This window comes from Tupaia chinensis, unplaced genomic scaffold (genome assembly GCF_000334495.1).
Source record: "Tupaia chinensis unplaced genomic scaffold, TupChi_1.0 Scaffold141530_1, whole genome shotgun sequence".
Lineage (NCBI taxonomy): Eukaryota > Metazoa > Chordata > Mammalia > Scandentia > Tupaiidae > Tupaia > Tupaia belangeri.
Genome location: NW_006201391.1, coordinates 2,058,960 through 2,082,167, shown reverse-complemented (window position 1 = coordinate 2,082,167; position 23,208 = coordinate 2,058,960). Strand labels below are relative to the sequence as shown.

At 54.4% G+C, this 23,208-nt stretch overlaps 1 protein-coding gene across 1 annotated transcript in view; it reads left to right on the top strand.

Moving 5' to 3' along the window:
- The window catches only part of CACNA2D4 (calcium voltage-gated channel auxiliary subunit alpha2delta 4), a 160,946-nt gene that overhangs the window by 91,411 nt on the left and 46,327 nt on the right, over nt 1-23,208 (top strand). Inside the window, exons 20-26 of the mRNA XM_006163246.3 lie at nt 149-216; nt 3,088-3,133; nt 3,198-3,295; nt 5,458-5,551; nt 16,628-16,723; nt 18,461-18,588; nt 23,120-23,200. Coding sequence (XP_006163308.1) covers nt 149-216; nt 3,088-3,133; nt 3,198-3,295; nt 5,458-5,551; nt 16,628-16,723; nt 18,461-18,588; nt 23,120-23,200 — 611 coding nt within the window. The remainder of the gene's footprint in view (nt 1-148; nt 217-3,087; nt 3,134-3,197; nt 3,296-5,457; nt 5,552-16,627; nt 16,724-18,460; nt 18,589-23,119; nt 23,201-23,208) is intronic.

Here is a 23,208-nt window from a genome sequence, read left to right as displayed (position 1 = left end):
GGACACAGTGCATCCTCGTTTAGAGCGGCCATCTGCGAGGCCGGGGAAGGGGCGCGGCGTGGGCGTGGAGGCCGGAGGCCTGCGCTTAGTGGCGGCCCGGGGCGAGCTGCTGGCTGGCCACTGAACTCCCACTCTGCTCTCCCCGCAGCCTGGGCGTGGTGCTGTCCCGGGGCCACGGCGAGTACATCCTCCTGGGAAACACGTCCGTGGAGGAAGGTGGGTCGGCGCTGGGGAGGATGTGCAGGGTGGACAAGTGGGTTCTCCGCGAGACCAGGCAGGGCAACCCCGGGCAGGGCCAGCCTCAGGGCAGCCCCTGTGGTCCCTGCCAGGCAGTCGTCAGACCCACAGAGCCTGAGCCACCAGCTGAGCGTGCTCAGGGCTGAGAGGCCTCGCTGGGCCCAGGCGGAGGTGGCACAGCCAGGGTGACTCTGAAGCCGGGTCTTACCTCCAGGGGCCGTAGGGAGAGAGGGAGACAGGTGGAGGCCAGCAGGTGAGGATGGGTGGGAGGGCCCTTCCCCTCCCCACACTGCTTCCACCGTCTCTCCCAGGCTCCCTGCCCTGAGCCCCTGTCATGGATTTAATGGCGTCCCCCGAGAGGTGGAGTGGAGGCCTGACCCGTGATGTCTGGGAATGCAACCTGCTTTGACAATAGGGTCTTTGCAGAGGTGCAAGTTAAGATGAGGTCGTTAGGGGCCAGCAGGTGGAATGATGGTTAAGGTGCTGGACTCCCACATGGCTGACTGCGGTTCAAGTCCTGGACCTGGCAGCCTGAAAATCATGTCAGGCTCATGTGTGTGCATGCCCAAAAGCCTGAGAGGAGACTAGAAAAGAAGGGATTTCAGCGTGGTCACTCCACAGGGAAACGATTTCTCACTTTTCCTCTCTCCGTCTCTGTCTCTCTCTCTCTGCGGTGAGCACACATGCCTCATGGTGAAAAATCTTAAAAGTAAATGAAAAACAGAATAGGTCATTAGAGTAGGCCCTGCCCAATAGGACTGATGTCCCACTGAGAAGGGAAAGCAGCTGAGGGGAGGCCGGGTGGTGAGGGGCCCCAGCCAGCGAGCTCAGGGCTTCCCGGGGCCGGCAGTGATGAGGAATCCGCTCCCCAGAGGCCTCAGAGGGGACGTGGCCTCCTGGACACCTCACCGGGACTTGAGCTCTGTAAGAACAGCTTTCTGCTGATTGAAGCCACCGGGAGCTGGCACTCAGTCAAGGCAGAGCCCGGGTACACTGGCACCCTGCTCGCTCTCTATTTTTTAATTTAATTTAATTTTTTAAATTTTTACCATAGAATGTGTGCACTTGCTGGAGAGAGACAGAGGCAGAGAGGGGGAAGCGCGAGCTCTCCTCCCAGGGAATGGCCGCCACTCTTAGAGTCTCCTCTTGGGATTTGGGGCATGCATGCACATGTGCCTGGCATGACTTTCAAGCTGCCAGGTCCGGGGCTTGAACCATGGTCACCTGTGTGGGAGTCCAGGCCTTAACTATCATACCACCTGCTGGCCCCAGTGACCTCATCTCAACGTGCACCTCTGCTAAGACCATTTTCTGAAGGTCGCATTCTCAGACGTCAGGGTCAGGGCTCCACTCCCCCTTACAGGGGGTGCAGTGAAAACCACAGCAGGGAGCAGCAGGGAGCCTGGGAGGGGCGGTGATGCAGTGTGGGGGAAGGGGAAGGCCCACCCCCATGACTTACAGTCACCTGAGCACGCTGAAAGGACAGCCCCACACCCCGGGCTCAGGCCGTCCTCCGAAGCCATGGTCACTGTCCCATTTAACACCCCTCTGTCCACTCTGTCCCTCTCTCTTCTAAGAAACCCCATCACTCCACTTTTCTGCCACCATCCTAGTCATTGCCCTCTCTCTCCTGAGCCATGGTGGACTCCAACTAGTCTCTCTGTGTTTCCTTCTCTGAACTTTGGCCCGAGAGATCTTTCTAGAAATGCCACATCCGACCATTGCTACCAAGGGCTGTCCAGTGGCTTCTCCTGGTCCTTCCGCTCCTCTCTGCACTATGCTTCGCGGTCTCCTGGAGGGGGTGGTCTCTGACACTCTCCTCTCCACCTTTCACCGCAGCTCCCACTCTCGGGACTTCCCTGGGAGCCGTCCCGGGCAGACCATTCCCCCAGCACCCAGCCTAGCTAGGTGGCCAGTGTGTGTGCAGAGCCCCGCGTCTGCCCCACGGCCTGCGCCTGCAATGCCAGAACACTCTTTCCCTGCAATGCTGGAACACCCTTTCTCCCTGTCTTCCGTGTCGCCCCGCCTCACACGCCCTAGGCCCCCACTGTGCCTCCTCCCTGCCTCCACTGTTGTCTGCCCAGACAGTCCCAGGTCCCGTCACTACAGGGCACCCCCACTGTCCTGCGCCCTTCTCTGTGCTGTTGATGGGCTTCTGTGGGGAAAGGCGCTCCCCCATCAGCTGTTCACCTTGAGTCTGGGTCATCCAGGATCCCGTCCAGGGCCCCACAGAGGCCCCTCTCCCTCTCCCCGGCTTAACAGGACAGCGGTCCCGCGCCCGCTTGTGCTGGGCACTGAGGAGCAACCAGGAGGGCATTTGCCATTGCTCACTCTGTCAACTGCACGTGCAGAGCACATGGCCATGCAAGCTCAAGAGGCTACAGAGGGCTCACCAGCAGGCGCGGCAGCCCCGGGCTCCTCTCGTGGCCTTGGACTCAGTCAGGCACAGAGAAGCCAGGCCGAAGTTGCTGGCTGCAGGCCCCTGGCCCCTTGGAGGGAGGTACTGGAGGGCTCCAGTGTGGCTCGAGCGCCATGTGGGGGGGCACAGGGCACGCCCAGGGCAGCTGAAAGCTAGCCTGGAAGGGTGTGCAGGCCGAGGAGGGACAGGAACCCCATGATGCAGGACGTCCTGAGCCTGTAGAACAGGTTCCTGTGGACGTCAGGCAGTGGGAGGGTGAGTGCTTCAGAGACAGGGCCTGGACAAACCCAGCTGTCCCTCTCGCCGCGCCCCAGCCTGAGCTGAGAGTGAGCTAGCGTGACCCGGCCCTCACTCACACTGGTCCCGGGTGGGGCTTACGCACTGGGCACCCTCTACGGGCCGCGTCACCCTGAGCGTGGCTCTGTTTTCAGGCCTGCACGACTTGCTGCACCCGGATCTGACCGTGGCCAACGACTGGTAAGTGGGAAGGTGGGGGGGGAGAGGCGGAGTGCAGAGACAACACGGGCTCCCTGCCTTCCAGGATCTACTGCATCACAGACATCGACCCCGACCACCGGAAGCTCAGCCAGCTGGAGGCCATGGTCCGCTTCCTGACGGGGCAGGACTCGGACCTGGAGTGTGAGTGTGGCCCTGGGGTCCTGCTGTCGGGACTCTGCAGGGAGTCCGTCGCCCGTCCTGTCTCAGGAACGCGTGGGTGGTTGGGAGAAGAGGGAGTTCCTGAAGGAAAGGCAGAGCCAGCCTGACGACAGGGCCGAGCTGGCGCCTCAGTGTTCCTGGAACTTGGCGACGCGGCGTCCCTGTCCCCGGGGCTGGATGGGCTGGAATGGCGCCTTACAGCCGAGCAGTGTTGAGGCCAGGAGCCTCTGAGAGCCCGTAGCCTGTGTTTTCTTTTCTTTTTTTAAGTGTTTGTCATAGGGTACATGCGCTCACTGGAGAGAGACAGAGATGGAGAGAAATCACCCCCTGGGGAGATGGCCACACCGCAATCCCTTCTCCATTCTCCTCCTGGGATTTGGGCATGCACCCAGTGTGATTTTCCAGTCACCAGATCTGGTACCCAAACTGTGGGTGGACCCCGAGAGTCCAGCGCCTTAACCCCCCGCCACCTACGGGCCCCACACCTGTGTTTCCTAAGCCTGGTGCTCAGGCCGACCCTGAGCTTCCTGCACTGATGCAGCTGAGGGGCCCACGGGCCACTCCTCTTGGGAAGAAGGAGCAGGTCACGCGACGGCCACCCCACGGAAAGACTCTGCCCCCTGGTGGCCAACACATGTCCCTCTTCCTTCAATAACTGAGTGAGCGTGTTCTCTATGCCAGGCCTTGGGCAGGCACTGGAACTCCAGGGGGCGTTTGGTGGCGCAGTGGTAACAGCTAGACCCACATGGGAAAGGTCCTGGGTTCAAGTCCCAGGCCCTCCCTGAGCACACAGGGCATGCATATATGTGCTGTGACCTGGGGCAGCGGAGACAGGGGCAGATCACGGCAGGGAGACCCTGCTGGGGGTGCCTCCCCTCATGAGAGAGAGGGAGAAGGAGGAGACAGGATGAGAGAGAGGGAGAGAGAAACACAGCGATAGCACAGACAAAGCCCCTGCTCTCCAAACCTTCTATTCTGCTGGGGAATCGGCGCGTAAGCACGTGAGCCTACCGGGGGCTTCGAAAAGTTCACGAACGAATGAATCAAAGCATGAGTTTACTTTGGTGCCAAAAAATTTAGAAACCCAGGTATCATTTTGTATTGTTTTCTAAGTTTTTGCCATAGGCCGTGTGACTGCCCGAGAGAGACAGAGAGACAGAAAGCGAGAAATCACGACAGCCATGGCGATCCCTTCTCCCCCACTCTTCTCTTGGGAGTCTGGGCACACACACAGGCCCGGTGTGTTTTCCAAGCCACTGAGTCTGGGACTCGAACTCCAGAATCAGCCATGCAGGATCCAGTGCCTTGGCCATCACTCCCAGCTGGTCATATATATATATATTTAAAATAGGCATTTCTTTCACTTCTTGAAGGGCCCGCTTACGTGTGTATGTGGGGTGTTACGGTCATAAACGCCGTGATAGAGTGCTCTGTGGGAGGGAGATGGGGACCATCTAAAGCAGATGGGCCAGGGGCCACCCCTGTAGGTGTCACTTGAGCTGGGGATGGAAAAGAGCCACCCGGGCTGGCTGGGCGGCTCAGCGGTAATGCGCGGCCCCAGGGCTGCTGCTTCCACGAGGAGGACCGCAGGCTCAGCTCCCCCGCTACCGCGTGTGCCCAGCGTGTGTGCCGGTGACCCTGGCTGGCTGGGTGACTGGGGAGGGGATGACATTCTAAGTCCCTATTGAGGATGCCCTCAAAAAAGTAAACTTTAATATATACAAATACAAATTTAAAATGCATATGTATACACACGCATTCTTTTCTTTTTTAATTTTTTTCTTTTGAGAGTTTTTGTTTGTTTGTTTGTTTGTTTGCTATAGGGCGCGTGTGCTTGCCAGAAAGACAGAGAGAGACAGAGAGATAGAAAGCGAGAAATCACCCCCCAGGGGGGATGGCCACGCCACAATCCCTTCTCCTCCTTTCTCCTCCCGGGATCTTGGGTGTGCACGTGCCCAGCGTGATTTTCAAGTCTGGAACTCTAACCGTGGTCAGCCCTGTGGGAGTCCAGCGCCTTAACCACACTCCACCTGCTTTAGATCCGTTTCACATTGAAGGGACACAGCTTGCTCCCTGGGCTTGGAAGGGTGCTGAGCTGTGGTGTCCCTGTGGGGAGATGGCAGCTTGTTGTCTGTTGGCCCCAGGTGACGAGGAGCTGGTGCGGGAGGTGCTGTTCGACGCGGTGGTGACGGCCCCCATGGAAGCCTACTGGACAGCACTGGCTCTCAACATCTCTGAGTGCGTACCGGGGTGCTGCGGGGTCTGAGGGGAGGCCTCCAGGATTCCCGTGGCCCAGCCAGAGCCCCTCCTGCCCCCTGCCAGCAGCTCAGAAAGCCACCCACACCCTCCAGCCTAAGACGATGATGATGACAATGATGGGGAAGACGGGCATGTGGAGGGGGCTTGAGAAGACCTTCACAGCACCCCAGTAAGGCAGGGGCTCGGCCAGCCTCCCACGGGCAGCAGATGGCGCTCCTGCCTCCCCAGGCAGGGCTCCCTGGGTACAGGCCTACATGCCCACCCAGAGAGCCCCGTTCTAAGAGCCCTCTCTGGGATGGCTCTGTCCCTGACAGCCCATCACCGCTGAGACTGGAGCTCAGCCCATGCAGAGAGCCTTGGGGGTCCCCGAGCCCTGGGCTTCCTCGCTCTCTTCACTGCTTTAGCCGGTGCCGTTGTGGTCAGTGGCTGGGCAGAGAGATGAGCGCGGTGTGTGCGTGTGTGAATGCATGAGTGCATGCAGGGGAGCACCGGTCAGAGGGGGGACGTTTCATTACAGTGGGTCATTCTTGTACCTGAGTGGGAAGAGTCAACCGCGTGATGCCGTCAACCCTCTCCAGGCGACAGTCAATAAATTAGTGTGCTAATGCAATCCTAACCAAAGCTCCCACAGAGGTTTCTCTTTTTTTTTTTTTTTTTTTGGAGAGATTTTCACTGTAGGGCGTGTGCGCTCACCAGACAGACAGAGAGAGACATAGAGACAGAAAGCAAGAAGTCACCCCCAGGGGGGATGGTCACGCCGCAATCCCTTCTCCTCCATTCTCCTCTCGGGATCTTGGGCACGCACGCACACGCGCCCAGCGTGAGTTTTAAGCCACCGGGTCCGGGACACGAACCACGGTCGACTACGTGGGAGTCCAGCGACATAGCCATTACGCTAACTGCTGGTTCCCGAGGTTTCTCTTTTTTTTGAAGAATTATTTTATTAACTTTATTTATTTACTTTAATTTCATCAGAGAAGGACAGAGTAAGAGAGAGAGAGGGAAAACAAGAAAGCAATCCATCAGGTCCTGGACTCAAACATGGTCAGCCATGTAGGAATCCAGCTCTTAACCACCAAGCCACCTGCCAGCCCAGAGTTTTCTAGGAACAATCTCTTATTGAGTAGAGCAAGACGTGGAATGCTCTGTACAGCGTACGCCATTTCTGTAACATGGGGCGTAGTATTTGTGTGAGTGTGTGAGTGTGTTTCAAATATTACACATACATGGTATACAGAGAATATCTATGGAGGACTACTTAGGAAAAAATGGTGCTCGTTGGTTGTTTCTGGTTAGAAGAATGGGTAACTGCAAAAGAGATGAAAATGCTTGTCACCGTGTAACTTCTTGGTATAATCCCGGAGCATATAATTGTATGACTTATACAAAACTGAATAAAACTAAAACAGAGAAAGAAAAGACAGTAGGCAGGCACTGGTCTGAGTGCGGTATTTAGCATATTTATTCTTTTTTAGGTTCTTGTCATAGTACTTACGCACTCACCAGAGAGGAGAGAGACAGAGAGATAGAGAATACAGAGGGAAAGTGAAAAGTCACCCCCCGAAGGGATGGCTACACTGCAACCCCTTCTCCCCCCTCCTCCTCTCAGGAGTTTGGGCACCCACGCACACTTGCCAGGCGGGATTTTCAAGGCACTGGGTCCCGGACTCGAACCTCAGTCAGTCATGTGAGAGTCCAGCACCTTAACGACAACACCACCTGCTGGCTCCAGCACCTAGCATATACTAGCCACTTTATCCTCCCAATGACCTTGCAGTGCAGGGGCAACTATCCCATTTTACAGATGAGGAAACCAAGGCAGAGGAGCTCAAGCAGCTCGCCCAAGGGCATATGCTTCAGGCGTGGAGGACTAGGCTCCAAACAAGGCACACGCACATGCCCGGCAGGACTCTGACCCCGGACTCCTGCCTTCTGCAGAGGCCTGAATCTGATTTGTGAAGAAGGGCACCGTCTTGCCAAATTCAGAGATTAGCCACAGATGTGTTTTAACGTTGAGAATCATTGAGAAGCAAATATTCTTAAATAGGGCATGCACCAGAAAAAAAAGACCTGGGGTATTAGTATAAAAGGACATAAAGGGAACCAGCAGTTAGCGTAATGGCTATGTCGCTGGACTCCCACGTAGTCGACCGTGGTTCGTGTCCCGGACCCGGTGGCTTAAAACTCACGCCGGGCGCGTGTGCGTGCGTGCCCAAGATCCCGAGAGGAGAATGGAGGAGAAGGGATTGCGGCGTGACCATCCCCCCTGGGGGGTGATTTCTCGCTTTCTGTCTCTATGTCTCTCTCTGTCTGGCGAGCGCACGCGCCCTACAGTGAAAATCTCTCCAAAAAAAAAAAAACTAAAAAAAAAAAAAAAAAGGACATAAAGGGGCCAGCAGGGGGCGTGGAGGTTAAGGTGCTGGATCTCACATAGCTGGCTCCACGTTGGGGTCCCAGACCTGGCTGCCTGAAACTCAGCACTGGGCGCATGCGTGTGCATGCCCAAAACCCTGGGAGGAGGATGGAAGAGAAGGGATAGTGGTGCAGCCATCCCACCGGGGGGAGATGGGGAGGTTCTCATGTTCTCTCTTTCTCTGTCTCTCTCCAGCAAGCACACATGCCCTATTGTAAAGAAGTATAAAATAAAATAACAACGTAAAAGTAAAAAGAACAGTTATATAACCGTCTCCGTAGACACTAAAAAAGCATTTGAACAAATATTAATGTCCACTCGTATCTTTTGTTGTTTTTGCCAGAGGCACGTGCACCTGCTGAAGAGAGAGAGACAGAAAGGGAGAATCACCCCCCCACCCCCACCCCCGGCATGCCCACGCCGCAATCCCTTCTCCTCCATTCTTCTCGGGATTTGGGGCACACACGCGCAGGCGCCCAGCCTGAGTTTCAAACCACCAGGTCCGAGACTCAAACAGTGGTCAACCATGTGGGAGTTCAGAGCTTTAACCACTACACCACCTGCTGGCCCCTAGTCACATCTTTAAAACCCACCCAGTAAAATTAAAATTGACCCAAGCCTGAAAGTCAGCACCTTAATGGGGCTAGAGGGTCGCCCACTTCCTCCTGCAAAGGGGGCCACAGGTGTTGGTGCAGTTAGGAGGAAGCACTGAGAGGCCATGGGAATTGGAAAACAAGTAAAATTACCTCTATTTAAAGATGATATGGAGGCCAGCAGGTGGTGTCGTGGTTAAGGTGCTGGATCCCACATGGCTGACTTCACGGCTCGAGTCCCAGGCCCAGAGCTTGTAAACACACTGGCCACATGTGCTAGCATGCCCCAAATCCTGGCAGATGCGTGGAGGAGAAGGGATCGCAGCGTGGCCAACCCCGGGGGGTGACTTCTCACTTTCTCTCTCTAATGAGCATATATATGCCTTATGGCAAAAATCTCTAAAAAGGGGACCAACAGTGTAATGGTTACATCGCTGGACTCTCACGTATGGAGTGCAGTTCCTAGACCTGGTGGCTTAAAACTCATGCCCAACACGTGTGCATGCATGTCCACAATCCCAAGAGAAGAATGGAGGAGAAGGGATTGCAGCAGGGATCAGCAGTTAGCGTAATGGTTATGTCGCTGGACTCCCATGTAGTCGACCATGGTTTGAGTCCTGGGCCTGGTGACTTAAACTCACGCCAGGAGCGTGTGCGTGCGTGCCCAAGATCCTGAGAGGAGAATGAGGAGAAGGGATTGCGGCGTGGCCATCCCCCCGGGGGGTGATTTCTCGCTGTCTCTCTGTGTCTCTCTGTCTTTCTGGCGAGCGCACATGCCCTATAGTAAAACCTCTCTAATAAATTAATTAATTAAATTAATTAATAAAGAAATCAATAAAAATAGGGGCCAACAGGTGGCAGGGCGGTTGAGGGCACTGGATTCCCACATGGCCCACCGTGGTTGGAGTCCCGGACCTGGTGGCTTGCTTTCTCCCTTTCCCTTTCTCTCTGTCTGTCTTTCTCTGGTCAAATTAAATTATACTAATAATAATAAATGGAATTAAATAAATAAATATTTTTTGAAAAATAAATAAAAATAAAAATGATTATTTGCCTAAAAACGCCAAAAGAATGAATAGGAAAATTAGTAGCACCAGTAAGAAAATGTAGGTAAGTAGTGGTTATAACATCAACGTTCAAAAACAAATCCTCTCGGGCTGGCCCTGTCGCACAGTGGTTAAATGCGGTTGTGCGCAGGAAGCCGGATTCCACGTGGCCGACTGTGGCTCAAGTCTTGGCCCCAGCAACTTGAAAAGCACACCAGGTAGAGGTGCCTGCATGCCCCGATCCTGACAGGATGGGCAGTGGGGGAGGATTGCGGCATGATTCTGCCCCCACTGGGGGGCGCTCTCGCTCGTGTACGCACACACACAAGCATATGCACTTTTTGGCAGTTAAAGAAAATAAATAAGCAAATAATCTCATCTATAGAGAAACCAGATACAATATGAGAAGGCTTATTTTGAAGGACAAGAAATACACTACAATAAATTTCTTTTCTGTTTTTTGGAGAGATTTTCGCTATAGGGCACGTGCGCTCGCTGGACAGAGAGAGAGAGAGATATAGAGACAGAAAGTGAGAGGGATGGTCACGCCACAATCCCTTCTCCTCCATTTTCCTCTCGGGATCTTGGGCACACACGCACACGCGCCCGGCGTGAGTTTTAAGCCACCGGGTCCGGGACGCGAACCACGGTGGACCACGTGGAAGTCCAGCGACATAGCCATTACGCTAACTGCTGGTTCCCACTACAATAAATTTATTGTAAGAACATACCAGGCATAAACTGTAAGAGGTATTTGAAAATCTAAATTAGGAAAATTATAAAATACTCCCAAGAGACACAAACGTAGTCTTGAACACATGGAAAGATGTGTAGTATTTTGGGTGGGAAGATCCACCATATAAAGATATTAATCTTCCCTAAGTTAACTTGTAAACTGAATGCAATCCCTTCCAAAAATGCCACCAATTTTTTTCTGGACTCAGATAAATTGATTATACAATTGATTATACAATTAATTTGAAGAGCAAGCAGGAATAGCCAGGAAGTCCCGGAAAAAGAAAAGCAATGAAGTGAGGGTCAGTCTGGCCAAGATATAAAAACGTATTAGAAGACCTCGATGGTTTCTCAGGTGTGGGCACCTGAACAGGCAGCCCGGCCAGGCGCACAATGGAAAACTGAGGAGTTTACCTAAGTGCACGTGGAAACTTAGCGTGTGACAAGGCATCATGTCAACTCAGCGAAGGAAAGACGGGCTTTTAATAACCGAGCCAAGAGCCATATGGAGAATGATAAAATTGTGTTATTTTCTCACACTGTACACCTGGATGAGGTCCAAATGACTCAGAGATTTAAATGTAAAAAATGAAACCATACAAGTGCCAAAGAAAACAGCCAATTGCTCTAAAGTCTACGAGTGGGGAGATCTTTCCCAACCATGACTCAAAATTCAGAAGCGAAAAGGAATGACTGACAGTTTTAACAACATAAAAAAATGTTTATAGGACAAAAATAAAAACATGAGCAAGGTAAAAAGTCAAGAAATGACAAGTTATAAGAATGTTTGCAGTTTATCAAACAGGTAGAGGGTGATTCTGTCCATGTTATATACTCATGATAAATAAAGAACTTCACAAATAGATTCAAAAGACCAACTACTTTATAGGAGGTATTCAAGAGATTTGGACAGCTGACAGAGGAAAAATGCAAATAATTCTAAATACATGGGAAAAAAAAAAAAAGCTCAACCCAGCTCTTAATAAAGAATTGCAGATTGGGGGCTAGCAGGTGTCAAAATGGTTAAGGCGTTGGACTCCTACATGACTGACCAGTTTGGGTCCTGGACCTGGTGGCTTCAAAATCACTCTGGGTGCGTGTGCATGCGTGCCCAAAATCCAACAGGAGAATGGAGAAGGGCTTGTGGCATGGCCATCCCCTAGGGGGTGATTTCTCGCTTTCCCTCTCTCTGTGTCTGTCTCTGGCAAGTACATGCGTACTATAGCAAAAACAAAAACAACAACAACAACAACCATATTGAAACTCCACTGAGAGTGCACTTCTCACTTAACAGACTGATAACCGTCCGGGTGTGTCAGCAGTCACGGCTGGTGAGGCTGGCAGCAGGGGGTCAGTCATTGTATATCGGGGGTGGGGGTGAATACAAAGTGTTTCCGACCCTGTGGAATTTGACAATATCTAGCAGAATTATATGCACATTTATACTTGGACCCAGCAATCCTACCTCTAGAACGCTATCCCAAAGATGATAGACAGCAATACGAAAAGATCCACATGTGAGGTGCTCATTTACAGCTCCACCAATAGCAGTAACAGATTAGGAGCAACCTAAACCTGTATTAGCAGGAGCCTAAGTAAATAAACCACGGTTGATCCACATAATGGAAAACGACGCAGCTGTAAAAATGAGGACTGTCTCTGTACACTGCTCTGAAATGACCTCCAGACACAGAGAGAAATGTGATAATACCCCTCTGTTCATCTAAAAGAAGAAGATGCAAATATATTTACACGTGCACACATCATCGTATGTACAGATGTACACATGCATTTTTTTGGAGAGGTTTTTGCTATAGGGCGCGCATGCTCACCAGAAAGAAAGAGAGAGACAGAGAAACAGAAAGCAAGAAATCACCCCCCGGGGGGATGGCCATGTCTCAGTCCCTTCTCCTCCATTCTCCTCTCTGGATCTTGGGCATGCACGCACACGTGCTTGGCGTGAGTTTAAGCCACCGGGTCTGGGACTCAAACCGTGGTCGACTACATGGGAGTCCAGCGACATAGCCATTACGTCAACTGCTGGCCCTGACATACATATTTTTTAATGGAGTGATCAATCAAAAAAAAAAAAAAAAGAAAAAAACGGTTTCTAAAAGAAGAGTGAAGGAAGGGGGGATGGGCAGACTCTTCAGAACATGCCTTATTTACATTGACTTTGGAACCATCTAAATGTTTTATGTAATTATAAAGCAAAATTAAAATTTAAAAGGTAATTTCTGAAAAGTTGAAAGCAAATGAAACAAGTAGACCTGTGTATCAAGTTTCTGAAATAACTGTACCTGGGGGAATTCTCTCAAGGGATTTTAGATCTGTAACTATAAATAATAAAATCTTAAACTGTGTTAAGTAATCACATTGCTAGAAATAATACCGCCATTGTTATTTTGAACAGCTAGAGCAAATACTATGTTCATGTCAGGAGGTTTTAGGCAAAAAAGAAAAATCAATGCAAATTTCAAAAGTCGAAGAAGTCAAGTCTGGATGTAATGCTAAATGTAAATCAGAAATATCCATGTGAATTTGTGATGTGTTCTCTCTTCCAGAATTAGTAAGGTAGGGCCAGCAGGTGGCTTACTGGTTAAGGCGTTGGACTCCTACATGGCCAACCATGGTTCGATTCCCAGACTTGGCAGCTTGAAAATCGCACAAAACGAGTGCCTGTCCAGAATCCCAAGGAGAAAGGAGAAGGGATTGCGGTGTGGCCATCCTCCCTGGGGGGTGATTTCTCGCTTTCTCTCACACTGTCTCTCTCTGTCTCTCTTCTTCCTGGTGAACACATGCACCTTATGGCAAAAACCTAAAAAAAAGAAAGAGTAAGGATACCCCAGCTATGTCCCTGAAGGGCCACCCTACAGGAGCACCTGCAGCCCCACCGTGGACTTCAGGGCTAGTCTCCCTTAAAATGAGTCGACACTCCTTGAGAGATGTTGGACTCCAGGGTAGGAGCAGAAAATGTGCAAAGACACACTGGGGGGCAGCAGGTAGTTTGGTGGCTAAAGGCACTGGACTACCACATGGCCAACTGTGGTTTGAGTCCCGGATCTGGCAGCTTGCTTTCTCACGTTCCCTTCTCTCTCTGCCTCTGTCTGGTCAAATTTAAAATAATAATAAGAATAATAATAATAATAATAAATGGAATTAAATAAATAAATAATAATTTAAAAGAAAAAGACACATTGGAATGTCTTGGCATACCAGAAAGCAAGTTACCAAAAATTAATGAGAATGAGAATGTACCAGAGAGATCCCAGAGTCACCTTGAAAACTTTCACTGATTGAAGGAGGAACAATTAGAGTGGCAGGAGAAATGATAACCATAATGGCAGGCCAGCAGGCGATGTAGTGGTTAAGGTGGCTGGATCCCACGTGGCTGACTGTGCGGTTCAAGTCCCAGACCCCACAGCTTGAAAAACCAGCCAGCTGCATGTGTGTGCATACCCAGAATTCCAAGAGAAAAGTGGAGGAAGGGGGATTGTGGTGTTGCCATCCCCTCTTGGAGGTGACTTCGCACTCTCTCTCTCTCTCACTCTCTCTCTCTCTCTCTCTCCCACCCTCTGTCTCTCTCCAGTGAGAGCACACGCCCTAAAAAGAAAAAGAAATAGCAATGGCTTAAAACACATAACGCATGTTAACACTTTTGGGTTTGTAATGATTCACCGGTCATTTTTGAAAGATGTTAGGAAAACAACTCATTATTCTAAAATTATTATTTATTAAATAAAATAATTTATTGTTATTAAATAATAAACTAGTAAATAAACAAAAAGCATCCATTTTTTATACAACCTCTCTTGCACAAATTGTGCCCCAGGGTAACCAAACATTGGTGAAGGGAAGTTTTTCTCTGGATAAGCATTTCAGATCAGTGTACATAAAGGGGTGTAGCTCTCTGTAGCCCCTAACCAATCAGATAGTGTGCAGGGCTGGGTGAAAAACACACCTCCGTGAAAATTCAAGCCTGAGTCCGACAGCTGCCCTAAGTCTAACGCCAGTTTATAAGCGATACAGAGAGTGGGGGTCAGCAAGTGGCATAGTATTTATGGAGCTGGACTCCCACATGGCCGATCGCAGACCTAGTCTCAGACCTGACGGCTTGAAAATCACACCAGGTGTGGGAACCAGCAGTTAGCGTAATGGCTATGTCACTGGACTCCCACGTAGTCAACCGCGGTTCGTGTCCCGGACCCGGTGGCTTAAAACTCACGCCGGGCGCGTGTGCGTGTGTGCCCAAGATCCCGAGAGAAGAATGGAGGAGAATGGAGGAGAAGGGATTGCGGTGTGACCATCCCGCCTGGGGGGTGATTTCTCGCTTTCTGTCTCTATGTCTCTCTCTGTCTGTCTGGCGAGCGCACACGCCCTACAGTGAAAATCTCTCAAAAAAAAAAACCAAAAAAACAAAAAAAATCACACCAGGTGTGTATGCCCCACACCCCAGGAGAACGGAGAAGACGGGACTGTGGTGTGGCCATCCCCCTGGGGATGACCTCTCACTTTCCCTGTGGAAAAACCTTTAAAAATTATTGTAAAAGACGAGAGAGAGAGAGAGAGAGGACAGAAGAGCATGCGGAATGAAACCACCGCAGTGCAATCAGCCAAGCCCTGAACACGAGCCGCTCTGCCAGAAAGAGGACATGATTTACTCAACAAGTTAATTGCAAAAAAAAAGAGGCAGGGAAGAGGGAGAGGAATCAAGTCGGGAGACTGCAGATGACTGCGGATGGGTGTGGGCCGTGAGGCTGTCCACCTGGGTGAGGGCACGGAAACCCACCGAGCTGCACCCTTCAATGGGGCGTGGGTTAGAGCCCAGTGTAATATACATATAACATAGGTAAGTAACCGAGGCATGTGTGTGCGTGTGTGTGTATAGAGAGGGAGAGCGCCTAAAGACAGCTACAAGCCAGCTGGTGGCACAGACCTTAGATTCTAATTCAAACCAAGTTGTAAAACTTGAGACAATTGCGTTATCTGATCATATTAAGAAATTACGGGGATTTCTAAAGGCATAATAATGGTATTGATGGTTTTCTAAAGTCCTTTTATTTTAATGATACAAATTGAAGTAGTTCCTGAACATCTCTGAGATTCGCTTTAAAATAACCGCCTTGAGGAGTTGGGAGAGGCTGCAGATGAACCCAGACGGCTGTGGGTGGGTCGTGGCTGGTGCCGAGCGATGGGGAGCGAGGCTCCTGGGTAATTCTCCCTGCTTTTGAGTAGAGAACTGGATCGGGAGGCTGCTTAGAGACAGGTGCCGAGGCCGTACCCCAGAGAGTGGGTCTGTGGCCAGGCTCTGTGAGTCCCAGACGGCCTGGACGCAGACCTGTCAGAGCCTCCTCCACGGCACTGGAGTTGGGGACGATCCCTCCCTGAGCCGCCAGACCGTCTCCCTAACAGTCTCGACTTTAGGGCAAGTGTCCTGCTCAGGTCCAGGCACTGTCCATCCGCACTGCAAGGTGCAGCCTCACCCCAAAGCTCCACTAGGGAGACTCCCACAGTCCAACCTCTGAGTCCAAAAAAATGCCGTCTTCCCTGGTAAGCAGGAACCACGAAAAGTTCCCGGGAAAATGGAGAACGACGTTTATTCTGGTGTGAAAACCTCGGAGTCTATGCCAGGCGTAGTTTTTCATGATGTGCATTTCCCGCGAGCCTTTAGAAGACCGCCTGTATACTCCCGAAGCCCACAGCTCTGGCGCTGAGCAGGCCAGGTGACAGCCACCACTGCGGGCTAAGGACGCGGAAGTCAGCGATGGCCTCCACCCAGCACCGCCCTCCTCGAGCTCCTGGTGTCAGCTTCACAGTTGTTACCGGGCTGAGAAAGCTACACTCCAGGCAGCCAGTAGGACCTTTGCAAATCTTGGCCAGGCCGTGAAGTCCACCAGGACCGAGGACCGAGGGGCGGTCACACTCCTTACCCACTTAAGCACAGGGAGGCGTGTGCACAGAGCTTTGAAACTGCGGTGCCGCGTTCGCGCTGCTCTTGGGAATGCCTGCTCTGGCCCGGAACAAACTCTCCCTTCCAGAGTTCTGTCTTCCAGATGCAGCTGCCCCAAAAGCCACCTGGGCAATCCGCAGCTAGGTGGACAGCCCTGAGGCAGAGGTCCCCGCAGCTCCCAGGAGCCTGGCTTCCTAGAAACGTTTCCCAAGCCAGGAGGGTTCAAGCCCGAAGCCCAGAAAGCCCCCAGGGCCCCCAGCTCCCTCCCACCTCCCCTGGACCCCACGTGGTGATCGCGTCCATCTGTCTGCCTCGCAGCGAATCTGACCAGGTGGTGGACGTGGCCTTCCTGGGCACCCGGGCCGGCCTCCTGAGACGCAGTTTGTTCGTGGGCTCTGAGAAGGTCTCGGACAGGTGAGTCCTGCTGGCTGACTGCCCAGGGAGCGCGTCCCTGTGGGGCCGCGAAGGACAGCATCTCCGAGTGCCCCGTGGCTCATGAGGGACAGAGGCAGGCGCTGCAGTGCTAGGTCCCTGGGAGGCCAGGGGCAGAGGGTCGAGATCTACCGTGGAGAGTGAGGAAGTACCCTGGGCAGCGTAGGCATGTCCTGGGGTGTCCCCGGGAGATGGGCCGAGGGTCGCCGCAGTCAGGGGGGAGGGCGGCCAAGGCCTTGAAGTCGGGAGTGTTGACTGCAGGTCCGATCCCACAAGGGAAAACCAAACTGCTTCCCCCTGGGGCCAGCTCCAGAAATGAGTGCTCGGACTGAGTGCCCTTCCCAGACACTCCCCAGCCCGAGGGCAAGGGGCTGCTCCCTGAGCCTCTCCAGGAGCTCCGAGGAAACACTCCTCGCTCTGCTCTGCGTGGGAGACTTCGGACTCCGAGCCAGCAATGCTCCATGGGGGACCCCTCTGCTGGCAGGAGGCATCCAGGCATCCTCACTGGGCGGTGGAGAGGTGCCACTGGCAGCTAGTGGGCCGGGGCCGGGGCGCAGCTACCCACCCACCCAGGGCAGCCCTCAGTCATGACCTGACCTCCCATGTCACTCACGCCACGGTGCCAGGGTGAGAAGCCTGCTCTGGGCAAAGGCCACGTTCAGGGAGAAGTCTGCCTGTTGAGCCAGGCACTGGCCCAGTAGCGCCCCCAGGTGGGTGCTTTGGCAAAGGGAAGTGGGGAGGGAGGTAGGCGGAGCTCCGCCTCCTGCAGCTCCACAACCAGGACTCAGAGGCCCGGGAGCCCAGAGCAGGCTGGGGGCTGCTGAGCAGATGCCACTCCCAGGCCTGGCCTCCCAGCCTCCCTGCTCCCGCCCTCCATCCAAGCCCTCCTGGAGCTCCTTCCTGGCTCTGGGATGGCTGGCCCATCCAGCAGGACTGAGAACAGGCCGAGTGCCCCTCCTGCTCCCACTTGCTCCCTCTTTGCAGCCTTTGCAGCAAAGCAAAGAGGCAGATGTCCCCCTCCTCCCCCTGCGTTATGGGAGCCAGAGAGGAAAGCACCTGCCCACCCATGCTCCAGGGCTCCCCTGCGCCCTCTCTAGAAGCTTCCAGAGCAAAAGAAGGCAGTCTCGACACAGACAGGCCTCCCCTTTGCCTCCTGCTGTGAAGCCCAGTCCCCATGGCCCCTGTGACGAGCCGTCTGCTCTGCAGTGGAGGAGCCAAGCCCTGAACTCTCGTCTCTCTTTCCACCCTGCGGTTGTCCGATTGCCCGCAGCAGGGCTTCCCACCCCAGCAGCTCTCCCACCTCGCTGGCTCTGGCCCGTCTGGCCCACACTCCCATCTGCAGGCAGTGCGGCTCCGGGAATGCAGACCCATAGTTAGCAAGGTGAGCAGCTCAGGAAGGGACCCAGAGGCCACGGCTGCTGAAATGACCACGAAGAACACATGCCCCCTCAGGAAGCAGCGACTCACCCGGATGTGCCAGTGAGCCAGACAGAGGGAAACGGGTTCTGTCCACAGAGGGGACCCCGGGCCCAGGCTGCGTACAGACCCTCTGCCGCTCCTGGCTGCTACGTGCCTTCAGAAAAGGCAGGCACTGCAGATAACCGGGCTGCTTTCTCCTCTAGCTCTGCTCTGCCAAACCAGAGGGGCAGCACTGCCTGTGGGGTGGGAGAGGGTGAGTGCGCCCACGTCTGGGGAGGCTCCCATGCTCGCTCCCTGCAGGAAGTTCCTGACACCTGAGGACGAGGCCAGCGTGTTCACCCTGGACAACTTCCCCCTGTGGTACCGCCAGGCCTCCGAGCAGCCCGCGGGCAGCTTCGTCTTCAACCTGCGCAGGGAGGAGGACGCAGGTAATCCTCCCCTCCTGGCCTGGCAGGGCTGGGGGCGCATGTCCCCCTCCAGCCGTGCTCTCAGCAGGAGACAGGAAGGAGACAGGGAGTGGTCGGTCCAGGCCCTGGGGCCCCTCCTCCCCACCTGACCAAGAGCACCCTGAGGAAGGGTCCCTGGCTGATGGCGGCCGAGCTCGTCAGTCCCGAGCAGCCTCAAGGTGGCCCGGAGTGACACAGGACACAGGACTCAGGACAAGTCAGGACAGCTGGGTTCTAGCCCGGTCCCAAGCCAAAGTGCCGGGAGGAGCTGATCCTAGGACACTTCCGTTTCTAAACACCTGCGTGTCAGTGCCCAGATGTAACGCTGTCTCAGTGGCGGCTGCACTTACCAAGTCACGGCTCCTCCCAGACATAAAGAACACGGCCTGCTCCCCACCCTGGGGACCGCCAGAGCAGCACAGCGCAGGGCTGCTCCGGGACTTCTCGCCAAGCGGGCACAGCGGCGGCTCCGGGTGGGAGGCAGGCAGGACGGGCCTTGCCGCCCAGCCCTACGAGGCCAAGGGACTGCAGGAGCGGTGGGCACCCGCCTCCCGGCCCCCAGCTCCCACCCGGAAGTGGCCAAATAGAGAAGAGGAAGTGACTTTAACTAACCACCAAGAAAATCAGTATTTGGGGGGCCGCAGTTGGCATAACAGCTACATCGCTGGACTCCCATGTAGTTGACCACTGTTCCAGTCCCGGACCTGGTAGCTTAAACTCACGCCAGGCACGTGTGCGTGCATGCCCAAGATCCCGAGAGGAGAATGGAGGAGAAGGGATTGCGGCGTGGCCATCCCTCCAGGGGGGGCATTTCTCACTTTCTGTCTCTCTGTCTTTCCAGCAAGCGTATGTGCCCTATAGCTAAAACCTCTCAAAAAAAGAGAGGAAAAAAGAGAGAAAGAAAGAGAGAGAGAGAAAGAGAGAGAGAAAGAAAGAAAGAGAGAGAGAGAGAGAGAGAGAGAGAAAGAAAGAAAGAAAGAAAGAAAGAGAGAGAGAGAGAGAGAGAGAGAAAGAAAGAAAGAAAGAAAGAAAGAAAGAAAGAAAGAAAGAAAGAAAGAAAGAGAGAGAGAGAGAGAGAGAGAAAGAAAGAAAGAAAGAAAGAAAGAAAGAAAGAAAGAAAGAAAGAAAGAAAGAAAGAGAAAGAAGGAAAATCAGTGTTTGGAACCAAGAGGGGCCTCGGAGTCTTGGCCTTGGCCTCGGCCACTTGACGAGACGGTGGCCCCGGCAGGTTGAGGAGCCCGTCTGGGCGGAGGTCTGCGGAGTGCGCGCTCTCGGCAGGTCTCCCTGTGCAGGAGCGGGGCCTGGACGTCTCCGTGTGCTGGTCAGGGGGAGGTGGGGAGAGAGGCGTGGACACTCCCCAACTGGAGACTGGAGTGCACACAGAATGGAATGTCCTCGAACTGAAGGTCTTCCAGCCACCACCTGCCCCAAAGCCCCCCTCAGGACCCATGGCAGAGAAATGCCCCGGGGACGAAGAGCAGGGAGGCAGGCGTGGAGGACGGCGTGCTCCTCTGAGCAGGAAGCCTCTTCCCTGTGCTGCCTCTGCCCCAGCCCAGGCCGTGCCTCCACCCTGCACCCATAGCTAAGACGTTTAACAAACGCCTTCTACACCTACGCCGTCAGGCTGCATGACCATGAGATGGGCATTACTACCCCTCACCCCATCTCACACGGGAGAAACAGGCCCAGCCAGGTTCCGCCACGTCCAGGGATCACATAGCAAGGAGCCCCAGAGCTAGGCCAGGGCCCAGGTTTGCCACTGGGCCCTGGCTCTCCGCCCACACGGAAGCAAGGGCGCCAGCGTTCACCCAGCACAAGCCAGGGGTCCTCTCCCCTCCCACACTGAGGCCCTGGGCTCTTCCTCCCTGGCCCCACCCCTACAGGGCACCCGCAGGCTCTGGGGAGGTGCTCTGGGGGGCCTGCCCTGCTCCTGCTGACTGTGCCTGCTGGCTGCTGGGAGCTGGGTGTGCAAGGTGGGAGGCAGGTGGGCGGGGAGCTGAGCCCGGAGAAGAGGGGTGCTGGCAACTCAGAAAAGGGGCCCGGGGGAAGGAGGCAGAAGCTCGCTCCTTCCACACCCGCGCCCAGCTCACACATGTGCTTGGAGACGGGGGCACCTCTGCGCACGCCCATCCGCCCCAAGGGAAAAACAGCAATTTCACTGTAATAAGTGGGAAAAAAAAAGACAAGAAGGCTGGAAAGTGAGAGCTGGGCCTTGGGTGGGTGGGCGTCCCCTCCCCTGATGTGCCCTGGGTGGGTGGCTGTCCCCTCCCCTGATGTGCCCTGGGTGGGTGGGTGCCCCCTCCCCTGATGCGCCCTGGTGGGTGGGCGTCCCCTCCCCTGATGCGCCCTGGGTGGGTGTCCATCCCCTCCCCTGATGCGCCCTGGCGGGTGACCGTCCCCTCCCCTGATGCCTCTCAGCTCACACTGCCACCCTTTGCCTGGGGCCTGGCAGGTGAGTCCGGCTCGCTCCATGCCGTTTCTAAAGTCAGCCTGGAACCAACCAGCACACAGCGGAGTCTTCCAGTGCCCAGGGCTCCCCATCTTCAGCCTGTCTTCCCTGGGCCACCCTCGGGACGTGACCCTGCTCCCCCACCCAGGCTCTGGGCCAGGCAGCTGCTGTGACCCATGCTCTGAAATCCTTGCGCCCAGAGCAGTGGTCTCCACGCCCAGCATGGGGTTTCCTACTTCCTGTGCTGGTGAGCATGCACGAGCCGTGGTCTGCCCCCTGAAGGCAGGCAGCACGCCCGGGGACGCCGGTGTCTCCTGGGAGGCCTAGAGGAAGGCAAGGAAGCCACCTTCTAGGTCCACTGTAGGCGCTCCCAGTTCACATGGCGAATTTCTAGAATCAAGGACAGCCTTAGGTACTGCAAGTCCTGGAGCCATTTGATTACGGCATGGAGTGATGTGTAACCTTAGCAATAGAGGAGGGCATCAAAAAGTTCACGGAAAATGAATACTATGAAACAGATTTGCATGGGTTTACAAAAAAACGCTTGCACCAAAATGAACTCCAACTTTAATTCCATTTTTCCACAAACTTTTTCAAGTGCCCTCATATCAACCATATGAGAAATCTGGGCGTAGGGGCCAGCAGGTGGCATGGTGGTTGAGACACTGGACTCCCACATAGCTGACTGCAGTTCAAGTCCTGGATCCGGTGGCTTGCTTTCCCACTTTCTCTCTCTCTCTCTCCCTCTCTCTCTTTCTGGTGACCACTCGTGCCCTATAGCAAAATTAAATAATAGTAACAAATTAATTTTTAAGAGGTTTTTGCTATAGGGCACGTGCACTTGCCAGCCAGACAGAGAGAAACAGAGAGACAGAAAGCGAGAAATCACCCCCCAGGGGGGGATGGTCACGCCACAATCCCTTCTCCTCCATTCTCCTCTCGGGATCTTGGGCATGCACGCACACACACCTGGCGTGAGTTTTAAGCCACCGGGTCCGGGACGCGAACCACAGTTGACTATGTGGGAGTCCAGCGACATAGCTGTTATGCTAACTGCTGGTCCCAATTAAGTTAATTCTTTAAAAAGCTTTTTAAAGAAATCGGGGTTCAGTCTTGCTATGGCTGGCGCTGTTGTCAACAACCTCCACGTGATGGGATTCCTGCGGCCTACTTATTTCCACATTTGATAGCAAGACAAAGTAGGAGCTCACGTGACGAAACTTTGCGTCTTTCTTGGAACTTTGAGTAACCGAGTCTGACCCGTAGAGGGGAGAGCTTGGAAGAGCTAGTCCAGGGCCACAGACTGAGGCTGAGGAGCCAGAGCTAGGTGGCACATGCATGGCCCCCATGGGGACTCGAAGCCAGAGCGCCCTGGGGTAGCGCAGGGCTGAGCCCCCCTAAATTTTCTGAGACGGCAGCTGTGGTGGTGCCAATTCCCTAAAAACAGGTGGAGAGAGCAACTCGAGACGAGCCCCATTGCCTTTGGGAGCCTGGCAGAGTGCCCCAGAAGTGCAGTCACCAGCAGAGAAGCCAGGGAGGGCAAGCAGGGGGCTGGTGCCGGCAGTCACCGAGTCGGCCAAGTGCCTTGTACATGCCAGGTGCCATCCAGCCTCCCGTGCAGCTCACCGGGCATCTGGCTTTCCGAGGGGGCTGTCAGCGTCCTCTGACTCACTCTGGCTCACGAAGGACGACCAAGGACCGCACGGTCCGAAACACAGCCTGTCCCGCCACTCCTGAGGGTCATGTGGGGCCACCCTAGTCTTGAGGGCCGGTCCAGCTGGGCCCGAGCGGCTGCTGCCTGGCGCGTGAGTGGGGCCACAGCCTCAGACAGGCAGCAGAGCAAGCGTGGAGCGCGGCCGCGGTGCGGTTCACCTGGCACGTAGGCGCGATGCGAGGGGACCGCGGCCTGGGCTTCCCCAGACACCACTGCCCACGCCTCCGCCGCCCCAGGGTGTCCTCGCCCGGTCTGTCCGTGCCCTCCGTTCTAAGGAACACAGTAGGCTCGGCTACCTCAGCTGCGGCTCCCCCAGGGGCTGACAAGTGACGGTCATTTTGTCTCCCCAGAGGGCACCGACGAGCCACTGGTCGTGACAGCGAGCACCGCGGTAGCCGTGACAGTGGACGAGAAGACGGCCATTGCTGCCGGTAGGGGC